This window comes from Giraffa tippelskirchi, chromosome 9 (assembly GCF_054371585.1).
Source record: "Giraffa tippelskirchi isolate mGirTip1 chromosome 9, T2T-mGirTip1v1.2.pri, whole genome shotgun sequence".
NCBI classification, from domain to species: Eukaryota; Metazoa; Chordata; class Mammalia; order Artiodactyla; family Giraffidae; genus Giraffa; species Giraffa tippelskirchi.
The window spans coordinates 154,635,927-154,661,390 of record NC_137283.1 but is presented as its reverse complement, the minus strand read 5'-3'; the positions used below and the strand labels follow the sequence as shown (position 1 = coordinate 154,661,390).

At 42.7% G+C, this 25,464-nt stretch overlaps 1 protein-coding gene and 1 long non-coding RNA gene across 39 annotated transcripts in view; one reads left to right on the top strand and one right to left on the bottom strand.

Moving 5' to 3' along the window:
* Positions 1-25,464, bottom strand: part of TIAM2 (TIAM Rac1 associated GEF 2) — a 230,158-nt gene that overhangs the window by 112,575 nt on the left and 92,119 nt on the right. For 10 of the 37 annotated variants that reach the window (XM_081529176.1, XM_081529172.1, XM_081529185.1 and 7 more), the window contains exons 1-3: positions 4,927-5,190; positions 2,537-2,647; positions 37-1,182 (exon numbers count right to left, since the gene is read on the bottom strand). In XM_081529176.1, the coding sequence (XP_081385302.1) occupies positions 37-1,176 (1,140 nt within the window). In that variant the 5' untranslated portion in view covers positions 1,177-1,182; positions 2,537-2,647; positions 4,927-5,190. Of the gene's footprint in view, positions 1-36; positions 1,183-2,536; positions 2,648-3,506; positions 3,749-4,926; positions 5,191-25,464 lie in introns of those variants that run through there. The other 27 variants (XM_081529171.1, XM_081529186.1, XM_081529177.1 and 24 more) reach the window with 5 other exon arrangements.
* On the top strand, positions 5,263-24,540 carry LOC145521134 (uncharacterized). 2 transcript variants are annotated; one of them, XR_014065159.1, is made up of 5 exons: positions 5,263-5,473; positions 6,373-10,230; positions 10,336-10,558; positions 14,438-14,545; positions 15,003-15,163. It is a non-coding gene; the product is annotated as an uncharacterized LOC145521134 (long non-coding RNA). The 2 variants fall into 2 exon arrangements; XR_014065160.1 differs by lacking the exons at positions 14,438-14,545; positions 15,003-15,163 and adding an exon at positions 24,330-24,540.

Sequence of the window (25,464 nt, the reverse complement as noted above, 5' to 3'; positions counted from 1 at the left end):
GAAGAGCATCTCTCCCGGCACTCCAGCCTGACTCACCTGGAGTCTCCTTTTCTTTCTGGAGAGGCTTCCCGTCCAGTCGCTGATGCGGCGCATCCTGGCTTTCAAGGTGTCCTTCTTGGAGGGCTCCTCGCCCAGGGCCCTGGACTTGCGGCAAGGGAGGGTGAAGGACGTGAACTGCCCGGGCTCCCCGCGCTCCACGCGGGCCGGCACATCCATGTCAGAGGCGAAGGAGACGCGGGTGCTGAGGCTGGCGCGGGTGCCCATGTAGTCATCGGAAAGCCGCAGGGCCGCGGGGGCCAGGCTCCCCAGGGAGGCGTTGGGGTAGGGGTCCCGGAGGGACGAGAGGGAGGCGCTTTGGCTGAAAGGCTTTGGAGCATCCCTGGTCGGGAAGCCAGCATGGAGGCCGGGCTCGGGCGTGTCGGGTGCCACGAAGGAGCCCTCTGCCTCACTGACCTCGCCGGCCAGGCCCCAGGGCGAGTCGTACCAGGAGGACTCAGAGCTGAGCGAGCTGCCCTTGCTGGAGCGGGGGCGCGCGGCGGTGGCCGGGGAGGTGCGCGGGCTGGGCGGGGAACCGGCCGAGTAACGCAGCAGCTGCACCGGGCCGCCCGATGGGGAGGCCCCCGGGGGCGCGGCGCCACTGTGGAACTCCACCCGCAGGCACCCGTCCAGCTTGCCCAGCGTCTTGATGAGCACCCGGGGGCTCTTGCGGTCCTCGCCCGGCGGGGTGGACTCGATGCTCTCATTCCCGCCGTAGCAGTTGAGAAGGTGCCCGTTGCGGCAGTCCCTCGAGGCCGAGTGGTTCTCCTCGAGCGGGCGTCCGACATAGTGGAAGCCGTTCTCGGGCGAGAAGGCGGCATCAGTGCCCTGGAAATCTGACCCTGCGGCACCTGTCCTGTGCTTAGCGTAGGCACTGCCTTTGGAGGCTTTGCACGTGGGGCCCCCTGGTCGGGATGAGTAAGGCTGATTGCTCTTAAAGTGAGAAAGGCAGCTTCGGGCCAGCGACCTGGACTTGTACCCCGCCCCACTGCTTCCGTGACCCCATCCGTGCAATGACTTGTCATCCTTGGCATGAAGGCCACGAATTTTCAGGGAGCAAGGCTTTTGTTTAGCACCAGTAATAGTATTGCTATGATTTTTAGGTCCTTGTAGTGTGTACTGACTCTCGGAGTTTCCCATGGTCACCTAATTTAAGAACAGCAGCGTCAGTAAGAGTCACTACAATCCACTAGGACAGAACTTTCTACAAGCTATGTTCAGGTGACAAAGGAACCAAGCAACCTCTTTCTGGGCCTGACACAACTCAAGAGACGTAGGGCCAAGAGTGACTTACGGAACTGGTTCTCCTCCTGCATTGCAGGTCATCAGCCAGGTAGACAATACTGCACACTCCTGTGCTAGTGAGTTTAAGCACATTATCTGTTGTCTGATGTTAATTCAGAAACTGAACAGGCATAGCAATCAGCTTAAGATAGAGATCTCCTATAGGCTGGGTGTTGGGAGGTTTTGAATCAATGATTCTAAAGAGCAAAATGAGAAAATCCCTTTACTCTGTCACTGCAATACACTGATTTTTCAGTGACCACAAAGACATCTTTCCTTTATACATAAACTCCTGGAAGAGCTCATATTGCACCCCAATATAAGTGGTTACTGCTGAAAAGTGACCACATTTGTAGTAACATGACTCTGGGTACTGTACTATGTTGGCGCTTTCATATATCATACAGAATAGCATACCTCAGAGGATAAAGACTAAAAGTTCTCAAAAACTAGGCTGAGATGAAAAACAGGGGGAGGAAAATAAAAGCTCTCCTTTGGGACAGAAAAACATTTTAATGAAACTAATCTCTAGTGCTTTTCTAAAGACTTTAAGGATCCTCACTTCAAAACCTGATGAAAGAGAAAAGTCTGAAGCTGACTTGTTAAAATGTGAGCATCCTACAAAGAAATTAAAAAAAAATTTTTAATTAAAAAAAAAAGAATGTGAGCATCCAAAATCCAAAAAAAAAAAAAACACCAAAAAACAAACCTCAAACTTAGATTCTTCCAATTTCCTTTAAAACTCAAATTTGTTTAAAGAGTCTGTTAGTTAAGCCAAATTCCAGGGGAAGATCCAAACCACCCCACCTCCTCAGTTTTGTTTTTTTTTATTCTAACCAATGTATCACTGTTTGAGGCAAGTCGGAAATGATGCTTCCAGTTACGTTTCTAATATATGAGGTTACGTTTAGTCACTCAGTTGTGTCCGACTCTTGCAACCCCATGGACTGTAGCCCGCCAGGCTCCTCTGTCCATGGGATTCTCCAGGCAAGAATACTGGAGTGGGTTGCCTACTTCTAATACATGAAGTAGGTTTTTAATTTCCATTCTTTCATACGTAAGAATGTACAGCCACAAAAGTCAAAAGGGCTGACGTTTCTTTGGGGGCAATGATCAAACTCAGTTTGAAACACAGATAATGGGAAAAAATAATTAAACCGTCACTAATACAGCCATGGTACTGGAAACAAACCACAGCTCCCATGGGCGGACTCACCTGCAGTCTGGTTTGTGCACTGAGGGAGATTAATGGTCAGTCGACTTGACAGGGTCCCGGGAGCAAGGCAGCGTGGTTAGTAAGTCCGGGCAGTGGATCCATGAAATGATCCTGAAAAACAGAAACAGGAGAAAACTCTGTCAAGCATTTTACACTCAGTCCCCCAAAAGTTAAAAGGAAGGCTTAATGTAAATTACATGGAGAGACAATGGGTGTCCAGAATCGCTGTGAAAATAATAAACGGCATGTCTGTGAGCTGCGTGATTCATCAGGGTTGTCTGGAAGACGTGAAGGAAGCCAGGACCGCCCCCACTGACCTTGCGAAAGGCCTTTCACTCTGTCCGCAGGCAAATGCACGCCTTTGTTTCGGGGGAGAGCAGGTGAACGCACTGCCGAGTCACAGCTCATCTGTCACCACCGCTCAGAAAACAACTCCCAGGCCTGCTGCCCCGGCAAGATCACAGGAGCAGCGTCCCAACACAGCAACAACAGGTCACTGTTCCCCATTAGATGAAGCAGCGAAAACAAACCCAAAATGTACAGTCACGGAGAAATAGCCCTTGGCTAAAATAACGTCTGTCAGAGAGGCCGACCCCAGAGATGAGATGAAAAAGGTTTTCTCCAGCACATGCGTGGGCCTCACTGCACGAGGCCAGAGGCAGGAAGCCCACCTTTGAGGGGAAGATGGGCGTGCTACCACCTGGCTGTGTTCACGGTTGGGACACAATCCTTTATTTTCTCCGCAGACAGAGAGAGCAAAGCAGTGAGGGCTCAATAGTGGTCTTTTTCCTCTTAAAAAAACAAAACAAAACTGTATTTGTAATTGCAGTACAATGCACATAACGTTTACCACCTGAACCATTTTTAAGTGGACAGACAGTAATGTAAAATACGTTCACACTGTTATGCAATTCGTCTCCTGAACTCTTTTCATCTTGCAAAACTAAACCTCTTGCATTAAACTCCTCACCTCACTCTCTCCTGCATCTCCCCCGCCACTGGTAACAACCATTCTCTTTTCTGTCTCTATGAATCCGACTGCTCTAGGCACACCATGCAAGTGGAATCATACAGGATTTGCCATTTGTCACTGGCTTTTTCCGTTTAGCATAATGTCTTCAAGGCTCCTCTGTGTTGTAGCATGTGTCAAAATTTCCTCCCTTTTTAAGGCTGCATAATATCCCATTATTCACATTCTGTTTATCCATTTATCTGAAAAAAAAAAACCCTTAGAAACGGCTTTCCACCTCCTGTCTATTTTGAATAATGCTGCTATGAACACAGGTATACATGTATCTTTTTGAGATCCTGCTTTCAATTCTTTGGGGTGTATACTCAGAAGTGGAATTGCTTGATCATATGATTCTTCTATTTTTCATTTTTTTGAGCGGCCACCATACTGTTTCCCATAGCAGTCAAACCATTTTACATTTCCATCAAAAGTGTATAGGTTCCAATTTTTCTCTACATCCTCATGAACACTTGTGATTTCCTCTTTTTTTTTTTATATAGTGGCCATCCTATAGTATGAGATGATATCTTACTGTGCTTTTAATTTACACTTCCCTGATGATTAGTGATGTTGAACATCTTTTCATGGCTTGTTAGACACTTGTATAGCCTCTTTGGACAGTTCGATGGTGACTTTTAAAGTTCACAAAGCATTGGTACAAGATATAAGTATCACCAATAAAGCCAAAGACACAAATCTATCTAGGATGATCCACACACAGAGATTTTAAATTAAAAAAAAAAAGTCAAAAAGATTTCCCACTTAGGCATCAGCAGGAAATCTAATCACTCATGTGAGTCTATAAAGACTGAAGCCAGCATCTAACCAATGAGGTCTGAAGTGGTACCCAGCCCATTACTGATCATATCTTTCCATGGGCAGTTCTCCCAAACATCTAAAAGGCAGAAGATCCACTGAGTGAGTTACCCATGACACATTTGACATGCGAGCTGGAACATCAGAACCCTACCTTCTGAAAGTTCAATACCTGAGTCATCTTTTTTCAGCTACATTTTAGTAGAAGCTGAAAGTGGCCAGAGAAGCTCCCAGCTGCCGCTCCCACAACAAGCTGATGGGAGTGAACCTTTGTGCTTGCTTACTTTCCGCAAGGCCAAGGTCTGGTGATGACCCACAGGCGAAAGTCTCCCAGCGACTCTTTGCCAGGCCCTTCTGATCGGAGGGTTACATGCTCGAAGACGCACACACAGCACCACTCAAGCCCGCCAACCCATGGGCACAAAGCTGCCACTGGAAGAGGGGCCCGCTGTGTCGGCCACTCAAGGACACACACAGATGGTGGGGGCTGGGAGGGGTGTTCAAAGGTGCAGAATGGCTTGGGGCTGGAAGCTTATGCCCCTGCAGCAGACTGTAACCTCACCTTGTCTGAGTCCTTCTAAAGTTAAATAGCTTAATTTAAAATTTCATGTCCGATTTCAAAACACACAGCCCCGGACCCTGTCCTTTTCAAGGTTTGATCCGTGAAGGTCTACATCTTGATCTCACAGAAGCATTGAATTGATACCTGTTGAATGAAAGTAGCTTCACATGTTAGAAGGCTGATTTGGGCACAGACTATGGGCAGGAATCATCCTAACAGGAACTGGCTGAAAGACTGGTGTATAAATCCATGAGGCCATGTCTCAAGAATGAACACAGTCCTGCCTAGAGAAAAGCCCAAAAGCGGATATGATGTGCATTGTGACACGTGGGTGATGCTGACCAGCTGTTCAACATCCCCGGCCAATCACTCCTGCAGAAAGAAAACAGCCCTCAACTGTGGCAAGAAGAATTTATCTAATATTTACAAGGAATTTATTGACAGGGAAGGGTAATCTCTGAGGAAAACTTTAGAACTGTCCCTGAGGAGTTTAGCAAATTGAACAGATATTTATCTGTCAAGTTTCAGCTGGGACTTTTGTCTGAAGGTGAGAGAATAAACAGGTCAGATTTTCTGCAACCCTGAGTCTCTGAAATCCCTTACTAAAAGCATTTTATGGTATTCAAGTTAAAAAAATTTTTATTAATAGAAAGCAGGCTGACAATATCAAAATGACAGATTTCCTGTGAAATTTTTTTTAAAGGAAAAGAAATAGTTAAAAGCCTCCTGTAGATAAAAACATACACACTGGGTACATAACCTGCATAAATACAGATCAGGTATACTAACGTACCACAAGACCCACAGCTGACCAGGAGAAAATTTAAGTGAAGTTACTTAGGAACAAATGAAATAGTGCTAAGGCTGCATATACTACACAAATATCCTATGCTGTGTGTACATTTATTTCTACAATTATTTTTTTATAATTATCATAAAATATTGGGACTTTAAAAAATTGATCACAATCTCCTGACCCTGAAAAAAAAAAGCCCTTGTATTTTGTCGCCTGCATTCCCTTCCAATCCCCAACCTTATGAACGTGCTATGTAGCTTTTTAAGCTATAATCACAAATAAGAATGGAACTTTTTTTTTCTTTTTTTTAATTGACGTATAATTGATTTACAATGTTGTGTGAGTTTCAGGTATATAGCAAAGTACATATGATTCATATATACATATATATGATTCACATATGATTCATATATACACAATTCATGTATATATACATGAATACATACATGCATATATATATATACATGATACACACATATTGTTTTTCAGATTCTTTTCCCTTATAGGTTATTACAAAATATTGAGTATAATTCCCTCTGCTATTCAGTACCTTGTTGGTTATCTATTTTATATATAATAGTGTGTGTATATTAACCCCAAACTCCTAATTTGAACTAACTTTTTAAAATTGCAATCCATTACCACCCCAGAAACACCCATCAATGTGGAGGAATTTCACAAGTATGTCATCAGAATCCCAGCAACCACTGTGACCTACTGAAGCTCACAGTAAAGCATCTTTTAGGAGGAAATTCAAGATTTACCTTTTCTTCATTCGCCTTGAGCTTGGTCTTGAACTGATGTGTCAAAAATGCCAGCGTCTCCACTTTCACACAGTATAGAGTTTAGAGCAAAGGAAGCTAAACTCCTCCAGCCCTGCTTTGTCTCCGCCTGCACCGACTGCCCAGATGGAGCGACCACAGGGAAGTCAAGGGCAACCCCAGCGGACCAGATGGTGCTGTGAGGAGGGCTGGGGGCTGACTGGTGTGGCAAGCAGAACAGAGGCGTGGGGACTCTGCACAAAAGCCAGATTTATGGCTGGGCGAGGCGGTTAAGGGGTGCTCAAGTTCTCCCAACCATGAGATATCAATAAGGCTTCTCACATAATTTCAGAAAGATTTTTATAATGAAAGAGGAACCCCATCACTGGACAAGGCAAACATTTCAGATACTGATAAGAGCTGGAAAAATAAAAGATAAGGACGCACCATTAACCCTAACAATATCTACTTAGTTCCCTTTACTTAGGGGTGGGAGGTTGTGGGGGCAGGGAGAGCTTCAATCATTAAGGAGACAAGCCTCAGGATCCCAATCTGGTTTGTGTCACAGAACTTAAGTGTAAGCCCTGCTTCCAGCTCTTAAACAGCATGTGAGTTTCAGGGTAAATTACTTGTGCTTTCTGCATCTCATTTTCCCCATCTGCAACTTAAGGATAAAAATAGCTGTACTACCTACTTCGTGAGTTGAGAATCGAATGTAGAAATACATGTGAAACCACCCAAAAAAACTGTGAAATGCAAACACTAATATACAGTACTATTATTTTTAGTTATAAATTTAACTTGGTGCATTATAATGTCGATATTATAACAGCCTGCTGGTTCAAACATTTTGTTAACTATTAATACATGATATATATATGTATATATATACACACACACACATATAAACTTGGAATTTTTCAAGTTCCAGTCTTAGGATTTATCTGATTTTGATCAATTCCCCAATAGTTACAGCACATAAAACTTTTTGTCAGACATGCCAAATGTCAAAAAAGGCAGTGACACAAGTCATGTACCCGTATTACCTGTTAGAAAATGTAAGAAGTATTACCTGTTAGAAAATGTAAGAAAATAACCTAAGTGCTCACTGAACAATTGGCATTATGCTTACCCAGCTGATCTCAACCACTACGATTCTGGTCCCCAGGGGACATTTGGCTATCTCGAAACACATTTTTGGTTGTCACATTGGGGCACTGGCATCTAGGGGGCAGTGTTCAGAGATGCTACTAAACATCTTACAATGCACAGGACAATTCCCACACCAAAGAATTAGTTGGCTCCATACATCGTTGGTAATGAGAAACCCTGCCTTAAAATTTTATTGCCTGTCTCATTAAAAACACTGAAACTGAAGAACAAATATGCCTAAACATCTAAAACCACAGCACTGAAACTAAGGACCTAAACTTAACAAACTCTGTCAATATGGCCCAAACTTGCTTCTGCCATCTTGGGTCCATGAGCTGCACTCCGAATGCAAAGGTAACAGGACCTGAAGGAACTCATTTCTAATCTTAAGAAAACTTGACCCCAATTTGTATGAAGATGCAGGCGAAAGGAACATCTGATCTCCATAGGAATAGTGCTTGGGGAGAGTAATCCTTATAAAGTGGGCAGAATACAGACTGCTCCTAAGGCCTTGAAAGCTAAGCATCCATTGTGGAGTCCCACTGGGTCTGTTTCAATTCTACAGGACTCCTTCCAAATGCATATTAACAGATGAAAAGACAAACCAATCTGCAGCAAGGGGTGCCCGGAATAGGACCTCAGAAGACAAGCATGGCTGGTATTCAGTAGAGGAAAAGCAATAAATCCCACAGAGACAACAGCCCAGCTTTTTGCACAGTTCATCACCTTAGTAAGTCAATTTATCACAAGCAGTGTCTCAGCACTCACATCTGTTTTTATAAAAAAAGAAAAAATTAACATCTGCAGCATTGCTAACAGAAGTGTTTGTCCAAGGGTTCATGACCCATTGTTGGGTCATGAAATTTATGCAATGATTTGATACCAGTATTTTTAAATGGATAGGATGGAAGTGGAGCAGGGAATATGAAAGAAAAAAGAGGATTACATCCCAATAAGGGTAAAAATTGTCCTATGACACTAAATTTTTTTTGCATGCTTATGTGTTTGCCTATACACTGGGTTGTGAATTAAATTTACATCTCCTTGAGTAATGGTCAAAAAAAGAGCTCAAAAACAATGATTTATAAAACTGCCAAGTGGTACTTTCATCAGAATGACACATCCATTCTGATAAGATCCAATAGAAACCCAGGTCTAGAAAGTCTCTAAGCATTCAACAAATCATAACCCAAGGCAAACACTTCAGCCTGAGAGAAGAAGATCAAAAGAGAAAAGGACTCTCCATCAAGGATGCGCAGTCCTGAGCACCACACGTGAGGTCTTCACCTTTCTACAGGCTACAAATTAAGACAAACCTTCATTGGACATTCAATTCCTTCCTACTAAAGTTAAAAATGACCCCATTAAAAAAGTCAGAAGAGAACTGGGTCTAGAGGATGTGTGGGATTCTGCTGGATGAAGAAAGAGAAGGCGATCCAAGGAATAGAAAAGGGCACGTCCAAAGACACGGGCACTCCAGGGCCACCCACTGAACCCGCAAGTGACCGAATCAACAAGTGGACTGGGTGGAGAAAGCCCCCAGCTTGTTCAGGGAAGGTGACAGGGCAGCAAGGACTATGCATAAGTGTCAGGGACAATGTTGAGAGAGATGAGGAGCAAGAGATAAGAGGAGGAGGTGGGATGAGAGTGAGGAGGCTGGGGGAGATCTTACTGGTCACTGCCCATCACCTTCACCTTCACGCCATCCCCTTCCCATCCCCAGCAGCATCACATGTGAGCCATCTCCTATACACACTTTGGGACACCATCTCGGAAGGAGTCCCCAGCAAGCAATAGCTCAAAGATTCATGTGGGAGGCAGCATTGGCAAATAAAGAAAATGTTCTAGTGTTGATGGAAACTTGGGGAACTGAAGTAAAAGAAGGGTTCTACTTACCAGTTCAGCATGAATTTTTGCCGACACACCTATACATCCCCCGAAGCCCCCATGTACTGGGTACTGGAGAGAAATAACAGTGACTTATGATCGGAACCCTTCCCCAGAAGGCTTATTAGCTTGTGTAGGAAGGGGATGCAATAATTAACATGAAAACATTTGTAGAATCAATAAGCAAGTTCCCAACAACGTTAACGGCATTGAGTTTCTGAGAGATGTGGTGAGTCCAACAGTCCCACAAATATTACTGGTATGTTTCTGGAATGTCAGTGAATTGAGAGGCCCAGCTACATCTGAGCCATCACAGAAACTGAAAATATTGCAGGGTTTATTTCTTTTTTTTAAATCACCTTTTCCATAAAAATTTACAGAACTAATATAGCCTAAAATAATACAGTCTACATATTAAATAGACTATAATAATATAGTCTAAATAATCTATCTAAAGGTAAACCTTTTTTCTCATTTTTCTTTCAGAAATTATCAAAATGCATCTCACACATTTCCATCCATGCTCTTTCTAGCAGGGTAGCATTGATATTTCTCTTTTTCTGTTTTAGTATCACATGTTGAATTCCTCTCTGTGTTTGTCTCCCAAGCGTGCAAGTCTCATCCAAAATTTAGCCAACAGCCTGATCTCTATAGACCTGGTACTGCTTTGGTGACACCCGGAAGCAAAGATGCTCAAGACTCAAAATGGTTAACACGACTTTTAAATAACCCTCTCTTGGAATTTTTATGAATATGGGATTCAAAGTTGTTCACATGACTTTTATTAAATAACCTCTCTGTTTTAACTATAAGGAACACGAGCCATTCTACAACCAGCGAGTTCAGACACGGGCAGGCACCTCCCAAGATTCACACCAAGATGAAAACAGAAGAAGAGGCATCAGAACCCCGGGCTGTAAACACACAGCCTCTCACTGACTCCGAGACCTGCCTGTGCGGCACGTGCGTCTGCAAATCAGAAGCAGGCATCGTGCTCCTGAACCTCAGTCATGTTCTGTGACCAAAATATACCTTGGTGAGTGTACCAGGTTATTCTTGGCAAAGTATTTCTTCATTATATTACTGTTCCATTTAAGTTAAAAAATGAACAGGCTTAAACCACACAGTTTTCCCCTCATTTAAACAGGGGCTTTTCTCACCCTCATAAATGTGTAACTATTTTACTACCATCCGGCTTACAGCCTGATTGAAGCATTCATTTCTGTTAAGTCTGTATCTGAAAGCCACAATATAAGTTGTTCTTGGGCCTGAAGATAAAATTAAACCAATCACTGCTGAACTTTTCCATAAGACATGTATTATTCAAAGCAAACCTGGTAAGATTTTAGCTAGTAACATTACAAAATATTCTATATCTTTCTATATTTACTTATTATTGATTTAGCTGTGCCGGCTCTAAGTTGCAACATGTAGAATCAAACCCGGGCCCCCTGCCTTGGGGGCGTGGAATATTAACCACTGGACCACCAGGGAAGTCCCTCCATATCTTTTTTTAAAACGTCCAACTTAACTTTCAGGCTCCTCTTATAAGAAGAATGGTTGTGACTCATGTCCCTTTCATAAATACCTTTCCCTATGGGTACCCTTTCTCCAGGAAGCAAAGGCTTCTGCAGTTGGGGACCGGGACATGAGAATGAAATGAAGAACTGAAATATTAAGTTAACTAAGGAGCTGGCAGGTTCAAATGTACTTATTCTATGCTACTGCCTAACAAGAACACTTCACAAATGAGAATTTTGTTTTCTTGATAGTGTAAGCTGCATGGTCACTGTTTTAAGTATAACTTAGAATATACCTCCTGAAGGCTGTGGGGGTGGGACATGACAACCAAGACTATGTATGTGTGTTGGCTGGGTAGGGGGATTGAGGGAGCGGTACACAGAATAATCAAGGGGGAATCTTCCTGAAGTTCCCATTTCATCCAATGCTAACTAATTTAAACATTGCTGCCATAATAAAGAAACATAGATCATGAAGTAAAATATGAAATTTACATTTTGAGATAAAATATAGGGGCTCCATGATATTTACCATACTTAGGTGCTTTAGTTACATCATCAGGTATCTTAACCAGGATACATTTCCACTAAATAATGTGATCAATGTTTCCTGAACACCTAGTCTGTGCTAGAACTGTTCTACGACCGGGAATATAGCAATAAATACACCTCTTCCCCAAAAAATCCCTTTTATGGAGCTTATATTATAGTGGGGAGACTAAACAATAAACCCTGACAGTAAATAAATTAGAAGGTGAGTAAGTACATGCTCAGACACTCAGTTGTGTCCAACTCTTTGTGGCCCCGTGGACTCTAGCCCACCAGGTTCCTCTGTCCATGGGATTCTCCAGGCAAGAGCCCTGGAGTGGGTTGTCATTTCCTCCTTCAGGGCAAAAGAATAAAGGGTGATGGGGGAAATGGGTAACACGGGGGAGGCGGACCACAGATTCAGAAAGGGGAGCAGAGAAGACCTCATGACTGTGACATTTAAGCAAGGACTTGCAGGAGGGGGAGACCGTGCAGATTCTGGGGAAAGAACGAACACTGGAAGCCGAAGACAGAGGTACCACTGCCCCGAGTGGAGGACACACAGCAGCCAGCATGGCTGGAGCAGGAGGGGTCAGAGATGGGCAAGGAGCCACAGGGACCAGCCCTAAGGGACACCGTAAGGACTCTGGCTTCCACACCGAGATGGAAAGGCACTATTAGAGGGCTGTGACTAGAGGTGCCTCCTCATGGGGTATATTTCAAGAGGCTGATCTGGACTGCGGGCAGCAAGGGGGAAGCCGGGGCCTTTCAGGCTGGGAGGGTCTTGCAGGTCAGAGGTGATGGGGGGCAGACTCCTGTGGGGAGTCTGGAGACAGGTGAAAGGGGAGCCAATGGGAGGCCCAGGTGAATGGGAGTGAGCAGCACAGCCAAAAACACCACCACGATCTATCTCCAGTCTAAGCCCCCAGAATGGGGAAGACAGAGCAGAGAGGTTGGAAGGGAGATGAGGAGGTAGGTTCTGCATATCTCAGGTGGGATGCCCGCTGGACGTTCAAGTGCCGATGCTGAGTGGACACTGGGCTTTAGGAGCCCAGAGTTCCAGGAAGAGATGGGCCTGGGTGCAAACCTCTCATGAGGATGCAAACCCACATGAGGATGTGTGATAAACACACAACGGATGAGCTCCCCCGGGGAATAAGTAAACCAAGCGAAGAGAAGAAGCCAAAGTGGCCCAGGACCAAAAGGCCAAGAAATCAGGAGCCACAGGAGGAGCAGCCAGTGAATCCAATTAAGAGGAAACCAAGGAGAAGGTGGGACGAATTGAAAAAGAAGCATGGAAACATACACATTACCATGTGTAAGATAGATAGCCAGTGGGAATGTGCTGCATGACTCAGGGAACTCAAACCAGGGCTCTGGGACAACCTAGAGGGGTGGGATGGGGTGGGAGATGCGAGGGAGGTTCCAGAGGGAGGGGACATATGTATGACCATGGCTGATTCATGTTGGTACCTGGCAGAAACCAGCACAATACTGTAAAGCAATTATCGACCAATGAAAAAGCTGTTTAAAAAAAGAGGAAACCAAGAAAATATGTTGCCCACAAAGCCCCACTGAAAAAAAGGCTTTTCAGGGAGGAGACTGTGAGCATTTGATGGTTCACGTAATAAGGACTGAGAACAGAGCCATTCTGAAGTTAGCAACGTGGAGGCTCTCAGTCAACCTGACCTGAGCAGGTCCAGGGAGAAAGCGGAATTGACGTGAGTCTGAAGATGAGGTCCATGAAATTGAAGATGGTGAATAGAGACAACTTGGCCAGGAGTTCAACCATGAAGAACAGAGAATCCCATGCTTGCTAGGAATCCAAAAGAGCATGGGTGGGTGGGTAGGTGGGTGCGTCCATCTGTCTGTCTTCAGGAGAAATTCCAGCACGTGAATGGGGGTGACTGGAGAGAATCAGCTGTGGCAGGAGAGAGGGGAGACCTGCGCGGTCCTTCATCAGCCGAAGGGGAAGGAGTCTTCCTCCCAGGGCTGCTCAGGCACCAGAAAGAGAATGGACCCTGGAGCCATGACCGTGCACTATTAGAGAGACTTCAGGAAAGCATATGAGAAACACTAATAATATACATGTGAGATAAGGCACCAGGACAAAAGGGCATCAACTCTAGTAAGGAACTCTGACGATTTATCGTGAAGGTTTTCTCCAGGTTGCAGTTACTTCTGAGTTTGGGGGTTTGCTGTTTTGTACTTAACTTTTGATCCATTTGTGATTGTCCTATCAACCCTCAACACAATATATATGCAGATACACGTATGTGACAGTGTGCATTCCATGAACGTGTGTCTGCTTCCATGGAGTTCTTTACTCACTATGAGTTCTTTACTCACTCTTGATAGCATGGATTTTCCTGGCTTATGACTGTCTGTGAACAATGCTTCTTTTCACTTGTCATTCCACCTTCCACAAGTGGCCACAGACTTGAAAACAAGTCTATCCACTCAGTTTCTTTTCAGTGGCTTGAATGATACGGATTTTCAGATTTTGTCCTTCCCAGCCCCTACACTCCACACATCTCTTGAGCTCTTTACATCTCAGCAATCCTACTCTAACAATTCTGCAACAAGAGATGTGTCATGGTCAAGTACAAAAACAGGATGGGGACCATTATCACTTTCCAGTGTTGTCCTAAAGATACCCAGGATTTCTAAACCTATCTTTAAGGTTTAGGAACGCCCTGGGCTGACTTCTTCCTGACACTATCTGTAGCACTTACCACATCCCTTTCCTAGAACAAAATGATAACCTAGTCTATCACTTCACATGTAAAGTTTATTTTTCCGAAACGGCCTTACGTTACCTTGGCACCAAGGCTAAAGTCCATCTGCTGTCTTCTGTTCCCTCCCAGAGCCTCTCTTATCAGGCACAGAACGAAGGAAAACGGCAGTCTTATACCAGAATGGGATCAGGGAAGAAACCATCTTAATCTAAGGCCAAAACAAGAACAGACTGACAGGTGAAGTCTAGCCAAAGCTTTATCACATAGGTCAATATATGGGCACCAAAAATTCTTTCTGGCAATAGTTAATGGGAATGATGACCACTGACTGAGTGCATGGCTTTGAATTTTATTAGGATCCAAGAAAAACAAGTCTTTGTCTTGTCTCTGACTATAGCTTTAAGCTTGTCTGGTTTGGTAAGTAGGTAAGTAAATAGGTATGTAAGTTAAAGAGAGACAGGAAGGAAGTGAAGGGGGAAAACAGATGAATATGTGTATGTGTACATACATGTATGTATACATGTCTCTATCAATTTATAAAGATGTATCAAGATGAACTATAAACGTGTGCATGCTGCATGCTCAGTCATGTCTGACTCTTTTGCGACTCCATGGACTGTAGTCTGCTGGGCTCCTCTGTCCATGGGATTTTTCAGGCAAGAATACTGGAGTGGCTTGCCTTTTCCTCCTCCAGGGGATTTTCTCAACCCAAGGATTGAATCATCATCTCTTGCATGTCCTGCCCTGGCAGGTGGATTCTTTACCACTGCACCACTAGGATGAGCCAAAACATTCCCAATGAAATCAGCAGGCAGCATAAAGAAAGACCAACAAGACAACTGGTCCCACATCCCAGCTCAGCAACTAAGCATCTCAGTAACTCTGGACAAGCCATTTCAGTTTGGTAGGTTTTCTGTTTTCCCATTTGAAAAACTGCCTAAGGTCCTTTTCAGTTCCACAATACCACAGACTATCAATAGCTAACAAAAGAGTCTGAGATCTAGTCCTTGAGACACTGACATTAACACCTCCTAGCATTTGGGAGTCCATCTAACATGGAACTGAATAATCAAAAGACACTCAACACACCATTACCAAAACTCAAACTACTATAAATACAATGTTTAGTACCTATCATGAGTCAAAAATCCAGGTGTATCAATAGTCAAAAATTCAGGTTTATCTACTTTATTTATTTCCCCTGTCTCTTATATTATTGCTGTTCCTTTGATTCTATACCTTTATCCTTTTTTTTTTTTTTTAAGTCTTTCTAGTAAAGCCATTTTTACCTTGGCCTTTATTTAAGGTACACAATTTCAAAGGACAAACACAAATTATCACTAAAAACTAAAAAATACAACCAGGACATCTCAGGTAGTACAGTGAATAAGAATCCACCTGCCAATGGAGGGGACATGGATTTGATCCCTGGTCCAGGAAGATTCCACATGTCATGAGCAACTAGGCCCGTGCACCACAGCTACTGAGCCTGTGCTCTGAAACAAGAGAAGCCACCGAAATAAGAAGCCCCCGAAATGAGAAGCCCCCACGCCACGGTGAAGAGCAGCCCCCGCTCACTACACCTAGAGAATGCCCGCACACAGCAACAAGGACCCAGAGCAACCAATAAACACATTTCTAAGGGCTTAATAGAAAATTTTTTTTCAATTTAATGTGTCCAAAAAGACCCTTGTTCTGAATGTTCCGTCAAAAGAAAACGCTTTTTCTTTAATCTCACAGTTGAGCTAAGGAGTCTGAGCTCAGATTTATTTATTTTTCTCTATGTAAATTAATCTTACAAAGTGGGCTAAACCTGGAGGCACAGACAGCCACGGAGAAGTGCCCCAGCAGATATTTAAGGAGCGTGAGTTCCTCTCTGTGTTGTTCCCACATCCATTCAATAGCTGTCGTAGGGAGAGGCTGTAGGCACCCTGCACCAACTTCAGATTTCTGGGAAAGGGCAACATGGCTCTTCTCAAACACAATCTTGGACCACCAAGACAGCATCATCTATTCTACTTAGTGGTTAAGTGAAGGACCACTTCGGAAGGATAATCTCTTGGCAAGGAGCCCAGCCCTTATCTAGCACTTCCAACCCTCCCAGACCAGGCCTGCAGTAAGGAGAAGGCTTTGCAAGTCACTCCCTTCTGCACTAAAAGTACCGAAAGGAAGGTATTATCTGCTTGCCTTCAAAACACCACGTCGGTATGGATTAGAGTCAGAAGGCTCTTCAACAGATATCAGCTTCTGTCTACAAGCTCTGGTGAAAATCAAGGGGCTGACAAGTGTTAACGTGACTACACAAGAAGGCAACTGGGGCTTCCTCCTTCCCTGCTCTGAACAGTTGCCAGCCCTGTCAAAGCTTCACTTTCTACATGCAAAGGAAGCGTAATAAAGAAAACCTTTATTACTACATTTCTACCAACATCCCTATTAATTCTAACCTACTTGGGCAATACTAACATTCCTGCATCCCCAAAACACTTCTTTATAAAGGAAGACACCCACTGAAGAGGCTCACACATTACCCGCCCTGAAATAACTCATAGCGTCACTCTACTGAAAGGATAAAACTTCAGAATTCCTGAGTGTGATGGATGGAGGGCCACAGTAAAACGCTGCAAACGTGTTAAAGAAAACTCCAGTAGCTGTTCTGTAGCACACTGACTCTTCAGAAATTCTATAAATAACCTTCCAAGTTTACAGTGACTTCAATAAAGCTTCCTATTTCTATCTCTCCACCTACCAACTTTCTGAGAATTACATGCTTGGCCAAATTAACGTAAAGCTGAGAGAAGTACTCTGCCAAATCCATCCCTCTATCCCTGCTGATAAATTCAGTGCTCAGACAAATGCCCAATGAATGAGCCACCTCGGAGGGATTATGACATGAATCAGTCTCCTACTTAGAATAAGGTTCCCCTCCCAACACACACACAGATTACAACGGATTCTATTTCTTTTTCAGAAAGTTTGAGGAAAAGTTAAGGATAAACATGAATAAAGAGTGAACATCCAATTACAAGTTTGAAAAGAAATTCTTCAACAAAAGAGCTTACTCAGCTCCAAAGTAAGGCTTGATAAAGTTATGTAATAACCAGGAAACTGTAAAATATAATCTCTGTGCACATTTTCATTTCTTCCTGGGCCCTGAAAGAAGTAACTGGTAAAGATAAGGTCATGGCCATTAATGCTTTAACATGATAAGACTGAGAAATTGAACTTCCTTGACGTATCAGAAAAAGAAATTCCTACAGCGTATACCCATCCACTTTGGGAGAGTTCATTAGTAAAACAGGATGGGGAAACTGCCATCAATCACCAATAGGTGTATAAAAGCATCCACACACTCCAGCTTGAAAGGGACTATTCCCTTGTGCTCACCAACGTGGGCCACCCAAGTACAAAATCATGTGAAACAAAAGTCAGCTCCCAATGAAATAAAAAGGAATATTTTGAGAAACGCCAATCTCTCACACATAAAATGAAGCCTCAACTGCAAAAGCGGGGAAATGAGCATTTATAGCCTTACCTTTGCCAGAACTCTGGATGTAACCAGTGCTTCTCAGGCTCTTTTAATTAGGGTCTCTCTATACATCCACGGACTCCCTCTTCTTTCTGCCCATGGTAAGGCAGGAAACGAGGTTCTAACACTTCAAATGCTCAGCCGTTGAGAGCTAAAAACAGATCCTGTGCAATGCTGGATATATTTTTGTCTGCTAGCTACACACCCTCATCATGTTCAATTTTTTCCATTGGTGGAAGAGTATGATGCAGGCTTAACCAGAAAGTGGTTTTCCATGGGCTGCCGGCAGCGATTAGCCAGGACAGCCTGCCATCAGGCCTGGAGCCGCGGGGCTCGCCCATGACTGCGCTGCTGTGGGCCCTGCATTCCAGAATTACCACCAAAGTTCCATAGGAACGCGGCTCCCAAGTTTGCTGAATAAAGGTTTACTCACTCGAAGGGTGCCTCAGCTGCTTTTTTAAGCCCTTTGGCAGGAAGAATACACACCTACCATCCTGGTGTTTGAGCGGTAGTAAACATTCTGTCTCCAAAACCACAGCTGGAATGTCGGCCATAAAAACCCCGCCTCAAGAGCAGCCCTTCAAAATCATTTTGTGATTTGCAAAATAGAGGGTGTGCACTCTCTGTGCCTTGCTGGAGTTACTTCGTTTTCCAGAGAGCTGAAAACTACAGTGCCTTACACTGGAAGTCCCTGTTATTCCAAAAGGCGGCTATTTTCTCCAAAAAATGCATTCAACTGTCCTTAAAAAAAAAAGTGATAAACCAGAGGTTCACAGGTTTTGAAGTCTTGCTGTACTTTTGAAAAAAGATCCCCCATTTCAAGAATCTCCCAAAGATAAGGTGAGGTATTGGGGAGGAGGTGCTGAATGAAAGAACAAAATTCCATCTCTGCAGTAAGATTTTCCATTTTAAGTTTCAAGTTTTGAAATTATAGTCCATAGAAGAAAACAGTTTAAGCAGAGGTTTCCAAGTTATTCTGGACAAACACATGACAACAGTTTTTTTTAAGAAAGCACTTCTCATAGAAAGTGTGAATGAAGGACTTCACTGGTGACCCAGTGGCTAAGACCCCACCATCCCAACGCAGGGCGTCCAGGTTCGATCCCTGATTGGGGAACTATAAGTCGCATGTAAGATTCCACATGCCACAACTAAGATTCCACACGCAGCAACAAAGATCAAAAATCCAATCAGCCACAGCTAAGACCCAGTACAACCAAATAAATATATTTTAAAGAACAAATATCTTTTTAAAAATGACCTATTCAAAAAAAATATGAATGGATCCATACATGCCACAGACAAGATTCTTAAGTAATACTCAAGACAAGATTCTACTTTAGACACATGAGCTTTTAATTCCTTATCTTGCATAAGAAAATGAGTATTTATGTACACATACATACATCAACACACCCAGGCACACACTCACACACATGCAGACTGAATTACGTTTCCATACAGTTTCCATGTAGTTAATACATGTTTGAAGATATACTTTCTAATCTTAGTTGACACATAATAAGAGCCATCCAAAAAGTCATTAGCCCAATAGTTATAAAAAGCCATCTAACCTCCACAAAAATTTATATTAGTGAACACAGAACCAAGGAATTTTTAGTACTGGTGGAGAAAGAAGAATAAAAAATTTCCGTCTCCAAGCCCCTCATCAGAAACAAGGCTTCAAGTGACTTGCTTAAGGCCACGCCACTGCAGAGCCAAGACCTGCCACCCAAGTAACCACAAGCCCTGGGACTGAAGTCAGAAGGTTGCCACAGAAGCCAAGTCACATAACAGAAAACATGGGAATTCCCAAAACGTTCATTTGACCTGTGTCCGTATTAGAAAAAAAAAAAAAGTCTAGGTAAATACAAAAGAAGAAAGGGTGCAGTTTAAGTCACTGAGTTCCTATTCCTTTAGATCCAGCACCGTCATTTCTGTTACCCAAAAAGTAAAGCATCAGCCAACAGAAAACAAGCATGTTTCTCCCAAACAACCCTAAGACAGAACAACTACTCCTTGATACAAAGGAGAGAAAGGGAATCATATCAGAATGAATATGTTTCTGAGGATGGAAAACATATCAGAAGAACAATTAATTGCAAGGAAATATTTTTGTATCCCTATTATTCTTTAGACAATTCTGACCTTTTGATATATTTTATACACATAGATCACTCTAAGTCAGAACTATCCAAAAGACTGACTTACCTCCAACGGGTTTGCATTGTCTGATTCCATTTTTTATCACTGAGGTCACCCAAGTAACTTTAGTTCTATGAATTTATAGAATCACTTGGGGTTTCAAACTATGTTAGATTTTTCAAGTTCTTGAGACTTTGTCCAACTACAGCAAAATACTCTCAGTTTAATACTTCATCCTAAAATTACAAAACCCAGCATATTTCCACATCATAAAACCTAGACTTTATCTTTCTAATGCTTCATTCTGACATAATATTATAATATAACAGGATATATGCATTAATAGTCATCTAAAACTGAATTCCTTGGCAAAGATCTGAGCATTATGTAAATTACTAAAGAAATTTATGTCCTCAAAGACATAATGCAAAACGACACATGTAAAAGCAAACATAGCAAAATGTTAACAGTTACAGAGTAGAATTCAAGTTATGGGTCTATTCAGTTCAGTTGCTCAGGTGTGTCCGACTCTTTGCTATCCCATGGACTGCAGCACGCCAGGCTTGCCTGTCCATCACCAACTCCCAGAGCTTGCTCAAGCTCACGTCCATTGAATTAGTGATACCATCTAACCATTTCATCCTCTGTCATCCCGTTTTCCTCCTGCCTTCAATCTTTCCCAGCATCAGGGTCTTTTCCAGTGAGTCAGTTCTTCGCATCAGGTGGCCAAAGTATTGGAGCTTCAGCATCAGTCCTTCCAATGAATATTCAGGACAACTTCCTTTAGGATTGACTGGTTTGATCTCCTTGCAGTCCACGAGACTCTCAAGAGTCTTCGCCAACACTACAGTTCAAAAGCATCAATTTTTCAGTGCTTAGCTTTCTTTATGGTCCAACTCTCACATCCATACATGACTACTGGAAAAACCATAGGTTTGACTAGATGGACCTTTGTCGGCAAAGTAATGTCGCTACATCTCTGCTTTTTAATATGCTGTCTAGGTCTACTATTCACAATACAATTCTTTGAACTTTTCTATATTTTTGCAGATATTCTTAATAAAAGGTTAGAAGGAAGTGACACAAACACACTCACAAAGTAGAAAAATGGCTGCCAGGATGGAGGAGGAAGAAATAGAAGAGGTTGGTAAAAAGGAAAAAACTTTCAGCTAATAAGAAATGTTTAATAAACATAAAATGCAGTGGAAATATCTCAGATTTCACAGGGGACATGAGTTAGAAATTCATGTCCTAGTGACTTAGAAGCCTTCTAAAGACCCTGATGCTGGGAAAGATTGAAGGCAGGAGGAGAAGGGGATGACAGAGGATGAGATGGTTGGATGGCATCACTGACACGATGGACATGAGTTTGAGCAAGCTCCAGGAGTTGGTGACGGACAGGGAGGCCTGGCGTGCTGCAGTCATGGGGTCGCAAAGAGTTGAACACGACTGAGCAACTGAACTGAAATGAAATCCCATTACCCTCACCATAAAATGGGGTGGATAATAATGTCTATCTAGAATAAAAATATAAGAAGATATAAGTAGTTAATCAATAAGTAGTTACAGAAAAACTAACATTAAGAATACAATTTTAAAAGTAGTATGTTGGGACAGGGGCAATCCAGGAGCAAGGGGATACATGAGTACATATGACTGATTAACTTTGTTCTGTGACAGAAATTAACACAACATTGTATCTATACCCCCAATAAATTAAACTAACAATAACAATAAAAGTAAGTCAAGAACAAAAAGAAGGAATATGAACTCTCAGAAATAATCTCTCCACTTAAAAATCAAGAAACTCAATTCCTACTGTATTCTTCACTTCTGACATCAAACACACAATGATACAGAAAGAATATCCCATCAAGCATCACTTTTTATTAATAATCTATAGTCAATTCTAACGGCTTCATCTGGTTAAAAAAAAAAACATAAACACACACACACATATACTGCCTTCTCAGGAGGTGTAGTTGATAAAGAATCTGCCTGCCAATGCAGGAGACTTAAGAGATGCGGGCTTGTGGCAACCCACTCCAGTATTCTTGACTGGAAAGTTCGATGGACAGAGGAGCCTGGTGGGCTACAGTCCATAGGGTCGCAAAGAGTCAGACATGACTATGCACACATAGGTATACACACACACGTATAATAGTAATAATGAAGGCTAAAAACATAAATTACTTTTATCCAAACAGGATCCCCAAAGATAGAATAATCTCTCACAAATATAAACATCCACCTTTGAGGAAATAACACAAATGAGGCAAACCTCCACACACCTCCACATATGCTGACGTGCGAAAAGAGCTTTTAGTCTGCTCCTTCATCAGGATGGAAAAGCAATACTTCAAATACCGTGGGCTGAAGTGAAGTGAAGTCGCTCAGTCGTGTCCGACTCTTTGCGACCCCACGGACTGCAGCCAGCAGGCTCCTCCATCCACGGGATTTTCCAGGCAAGAGTACTGGAACGGGTTTGCCATTTCCTTCTCCAGAGGATCTTCCCGACCCAGGGATCGAACCCATGTCTCCCGCATTGTGGGCAGACGCTTTACCGTCTGAGCCGTCGGGGAAGTCCATGGGCTGGAAAGACATGGAATTGAGCGATGCCATTGCAAAAATGTCCTAGATGAAGGCCACACCAGAAGAAAAAGAAACATGCAAAACATTCATGTGAAAACCCTAAAATCCAAATAAATATTACCTGAGGTGGCCTTCCTCCCCATTTCATCAAAAGGCAAAAAATCTTAACAAGTCTGTTTCTAAAACCAAATGGGACTGAATTAGCTGCGAGATGAGTGAAAGTGTACGTGGCTGGCCTTCACATCCAAACTCCCACAGTTTGAAAGTTTTACCTCCCACGTGTGACACTGGAAACCCACACAACTGACCTGTGGAATTCCTTTGCTACCCAGTCACTGCTCCCAGGGGCCAGCAAAACAGCTCAGGCCCCAGACATTAGATCCCTCCTCCTTGACCTCAGACCCTGAGGTGTGACATTAGACTCATCACTTTTCAGCTTCTCAATCTACGAAAGGGAGATAACACTACCTACCTCACAGGCCTGTCGTCAGGATTAAGTAAAGTAATACATGCAGATTGTGTAACCCAAGGCCTGCCGGAGAATGCAAAGCAGAGATCTTGTTAAGTGTCTCCTGTTACATCTAGTACTTTAAAAAGTACCTGGCACATGGTGAATACCCAATAAATCAGTAAATATCCACTGAGTCAGTGAATGAATCAGTGAGTGAATGGGAGATGATGGTGATGATGGCAGTGGTGCTGACCAGACAAAGAAAAGAGCATTTGGAAATTCCCCAGCAGTCCAGTGGTTAGGACTCCACGCTTTCACTGCTGAGGGCCCCGGGTTCAATTCCTGGTCAGGGAACTAAGATCCTGCAAGCTGCACAGTACAGCCAATAAATAAACAGATAAAGTAAAAATAAAAACTTTTTTTAAAAAAGAGCATCCGGTGCAGTCTACATATTTGTGTCAGAAGACTCTAAAACCTATTTAAAATAAGCCATTCACACAATATCAATGCCCACCAAGCACATCTTCCACGGAGTTCCTACTTGAAATTGTCCAGCTGTTCTCCTGTAGCACTGCACATTCCAGGCTGCTTCAGCCTCACAGAGATGTGTGAACAGCCCACAGTCAAGCCCCTTTCAAGTCAACAGTCAACTCTAAGACAATTCAAACTGCAATGCTAGCATGGTAAAGTGTTGCTTTAAAACCACAACTTCACAAACGTAGATTAAGAAGAAAACAGTGCTCCTGTAAATCAATGAAAAACTTTGTATTCATTAAGTGAGAACAAAATAGAGAGCAAAATTAACTTTCAAGCTTTTCAAAAGCAAACTGGAGGTGCCTACAAAATCTACAGTCAATGTTAAGGTAATTCAAGATGCAATACTAACATGGTATGTAGTTGCTTTAAAACCACAGCACATCTAAATTTCATAATATAATCTTTTTCTAAGTGTTTCAAAGGCATCAAATGCACACACACAAAAAATTAATGGAGATAGTTATCATGAAAATGAAAGATTTTACGGTGTAAATATTTATGAACTCCAAGTGGTACCTTACATTTCATAACAATTAAGCCCTAACAATTTAACCCAATGAGCAGTTTATTACTTTAAGAATGAGCGAATATTAAGTGACATAAAAACTAAGATTTAGAGCAAATTCTTAAAAAAATCTTTCCTTTAAAGGACCTTTTTTCTCTAAGTCCTCATAACCAAATTAAATACACTTTGACGTTTAACAATTATTGACAATGTGTAAAATTCTAAATTTGCGGAGTTAAATCTTTTTTTTTCTTTTTGGTTGCAGTGCTCAGCTTGCCGGACCTTAGTTCTCTGACCAGGAATTGAACCCAGACCCTCAGCAGTGACAGCACGGAGTCCTAACCATTGGACCGCCAGGGAATTCCCCCAAATCCCAAATTTTGAAACTAAATAGAAAATTTTATACCAAGTAATAGGTAATATTTAAATAAATGACAAAATGTGTATTAAAAATCATGCTACCAATGGAAATAAAACTACAAAATGAGTTTCAGATCAGGTATTATTAAAATAAAAAATTTTAGTGGAAAAAAATTATTTATTAATAGGACCTACCTATGTTTGTAAAATCCTGTCTTATAAATACTAACCATTAGATATATCTGTTTACAACGTTTTTGAAGAGTTATATTGGAAGTTAGGAAAATACAAGTAATCTGTCCAGAACTCAATGTAATTAAGAAGTGTTAAAGTCTGCCTCTCACAATATTTTCTTTTTGTGGACTGAAGTGAAACTGTTTTAGCTGAAAGGTTTCTAATCAGTTTAACTCAGAATAATTGAATCTGAGTTTTTGAAGGGACCCTGCGGATCATCCATCTATCAAGCCTTGTCCCGCTTCCAATTGGAGAACCATCTCCAGTATCCTGATAGATGGACCCCTCCCTTTTCCCTAAATACAAGGAGGGATGGGAAGTTCCCAGCTCTATTAGGGAGCACATTCCACCGCTAAGTCACCAACTGATAGATGAGAACTCCTTCCCCGGACTTCAGATGAGTCATCCTAAAACTTCCACTAATTAAGTTCAGCCTTTCCATGATTATCCGCACACACATTCTATGCGCCCCGTCTACCCAATCACCTTACAAACAACAGCAGTGAGTGTTCACCATTCTTCCTGGCTCTCTCCTCCCCCTTTTAGACCATCTTCACAATGAAGCCAGAGCCACCTTGTAACACAGAACAGACGGACAACACCAGATTGTTTTTCACTAAAAATCAAATGCACATGAGTCCTAAGGCTTCAGTCTGCGTCACCCCACTCAGAATAAGAGAGGCCACAGGCCCTCTTTGGTGCCACAAAGTCTGGAAAACATTGGGGCTCCAGTGGCGAAGGCAGGATGGAACCTACTTCCAGAGTTCCCACGCGTGTATAGATTGTTCCCAGTCCACCAGGCCAGG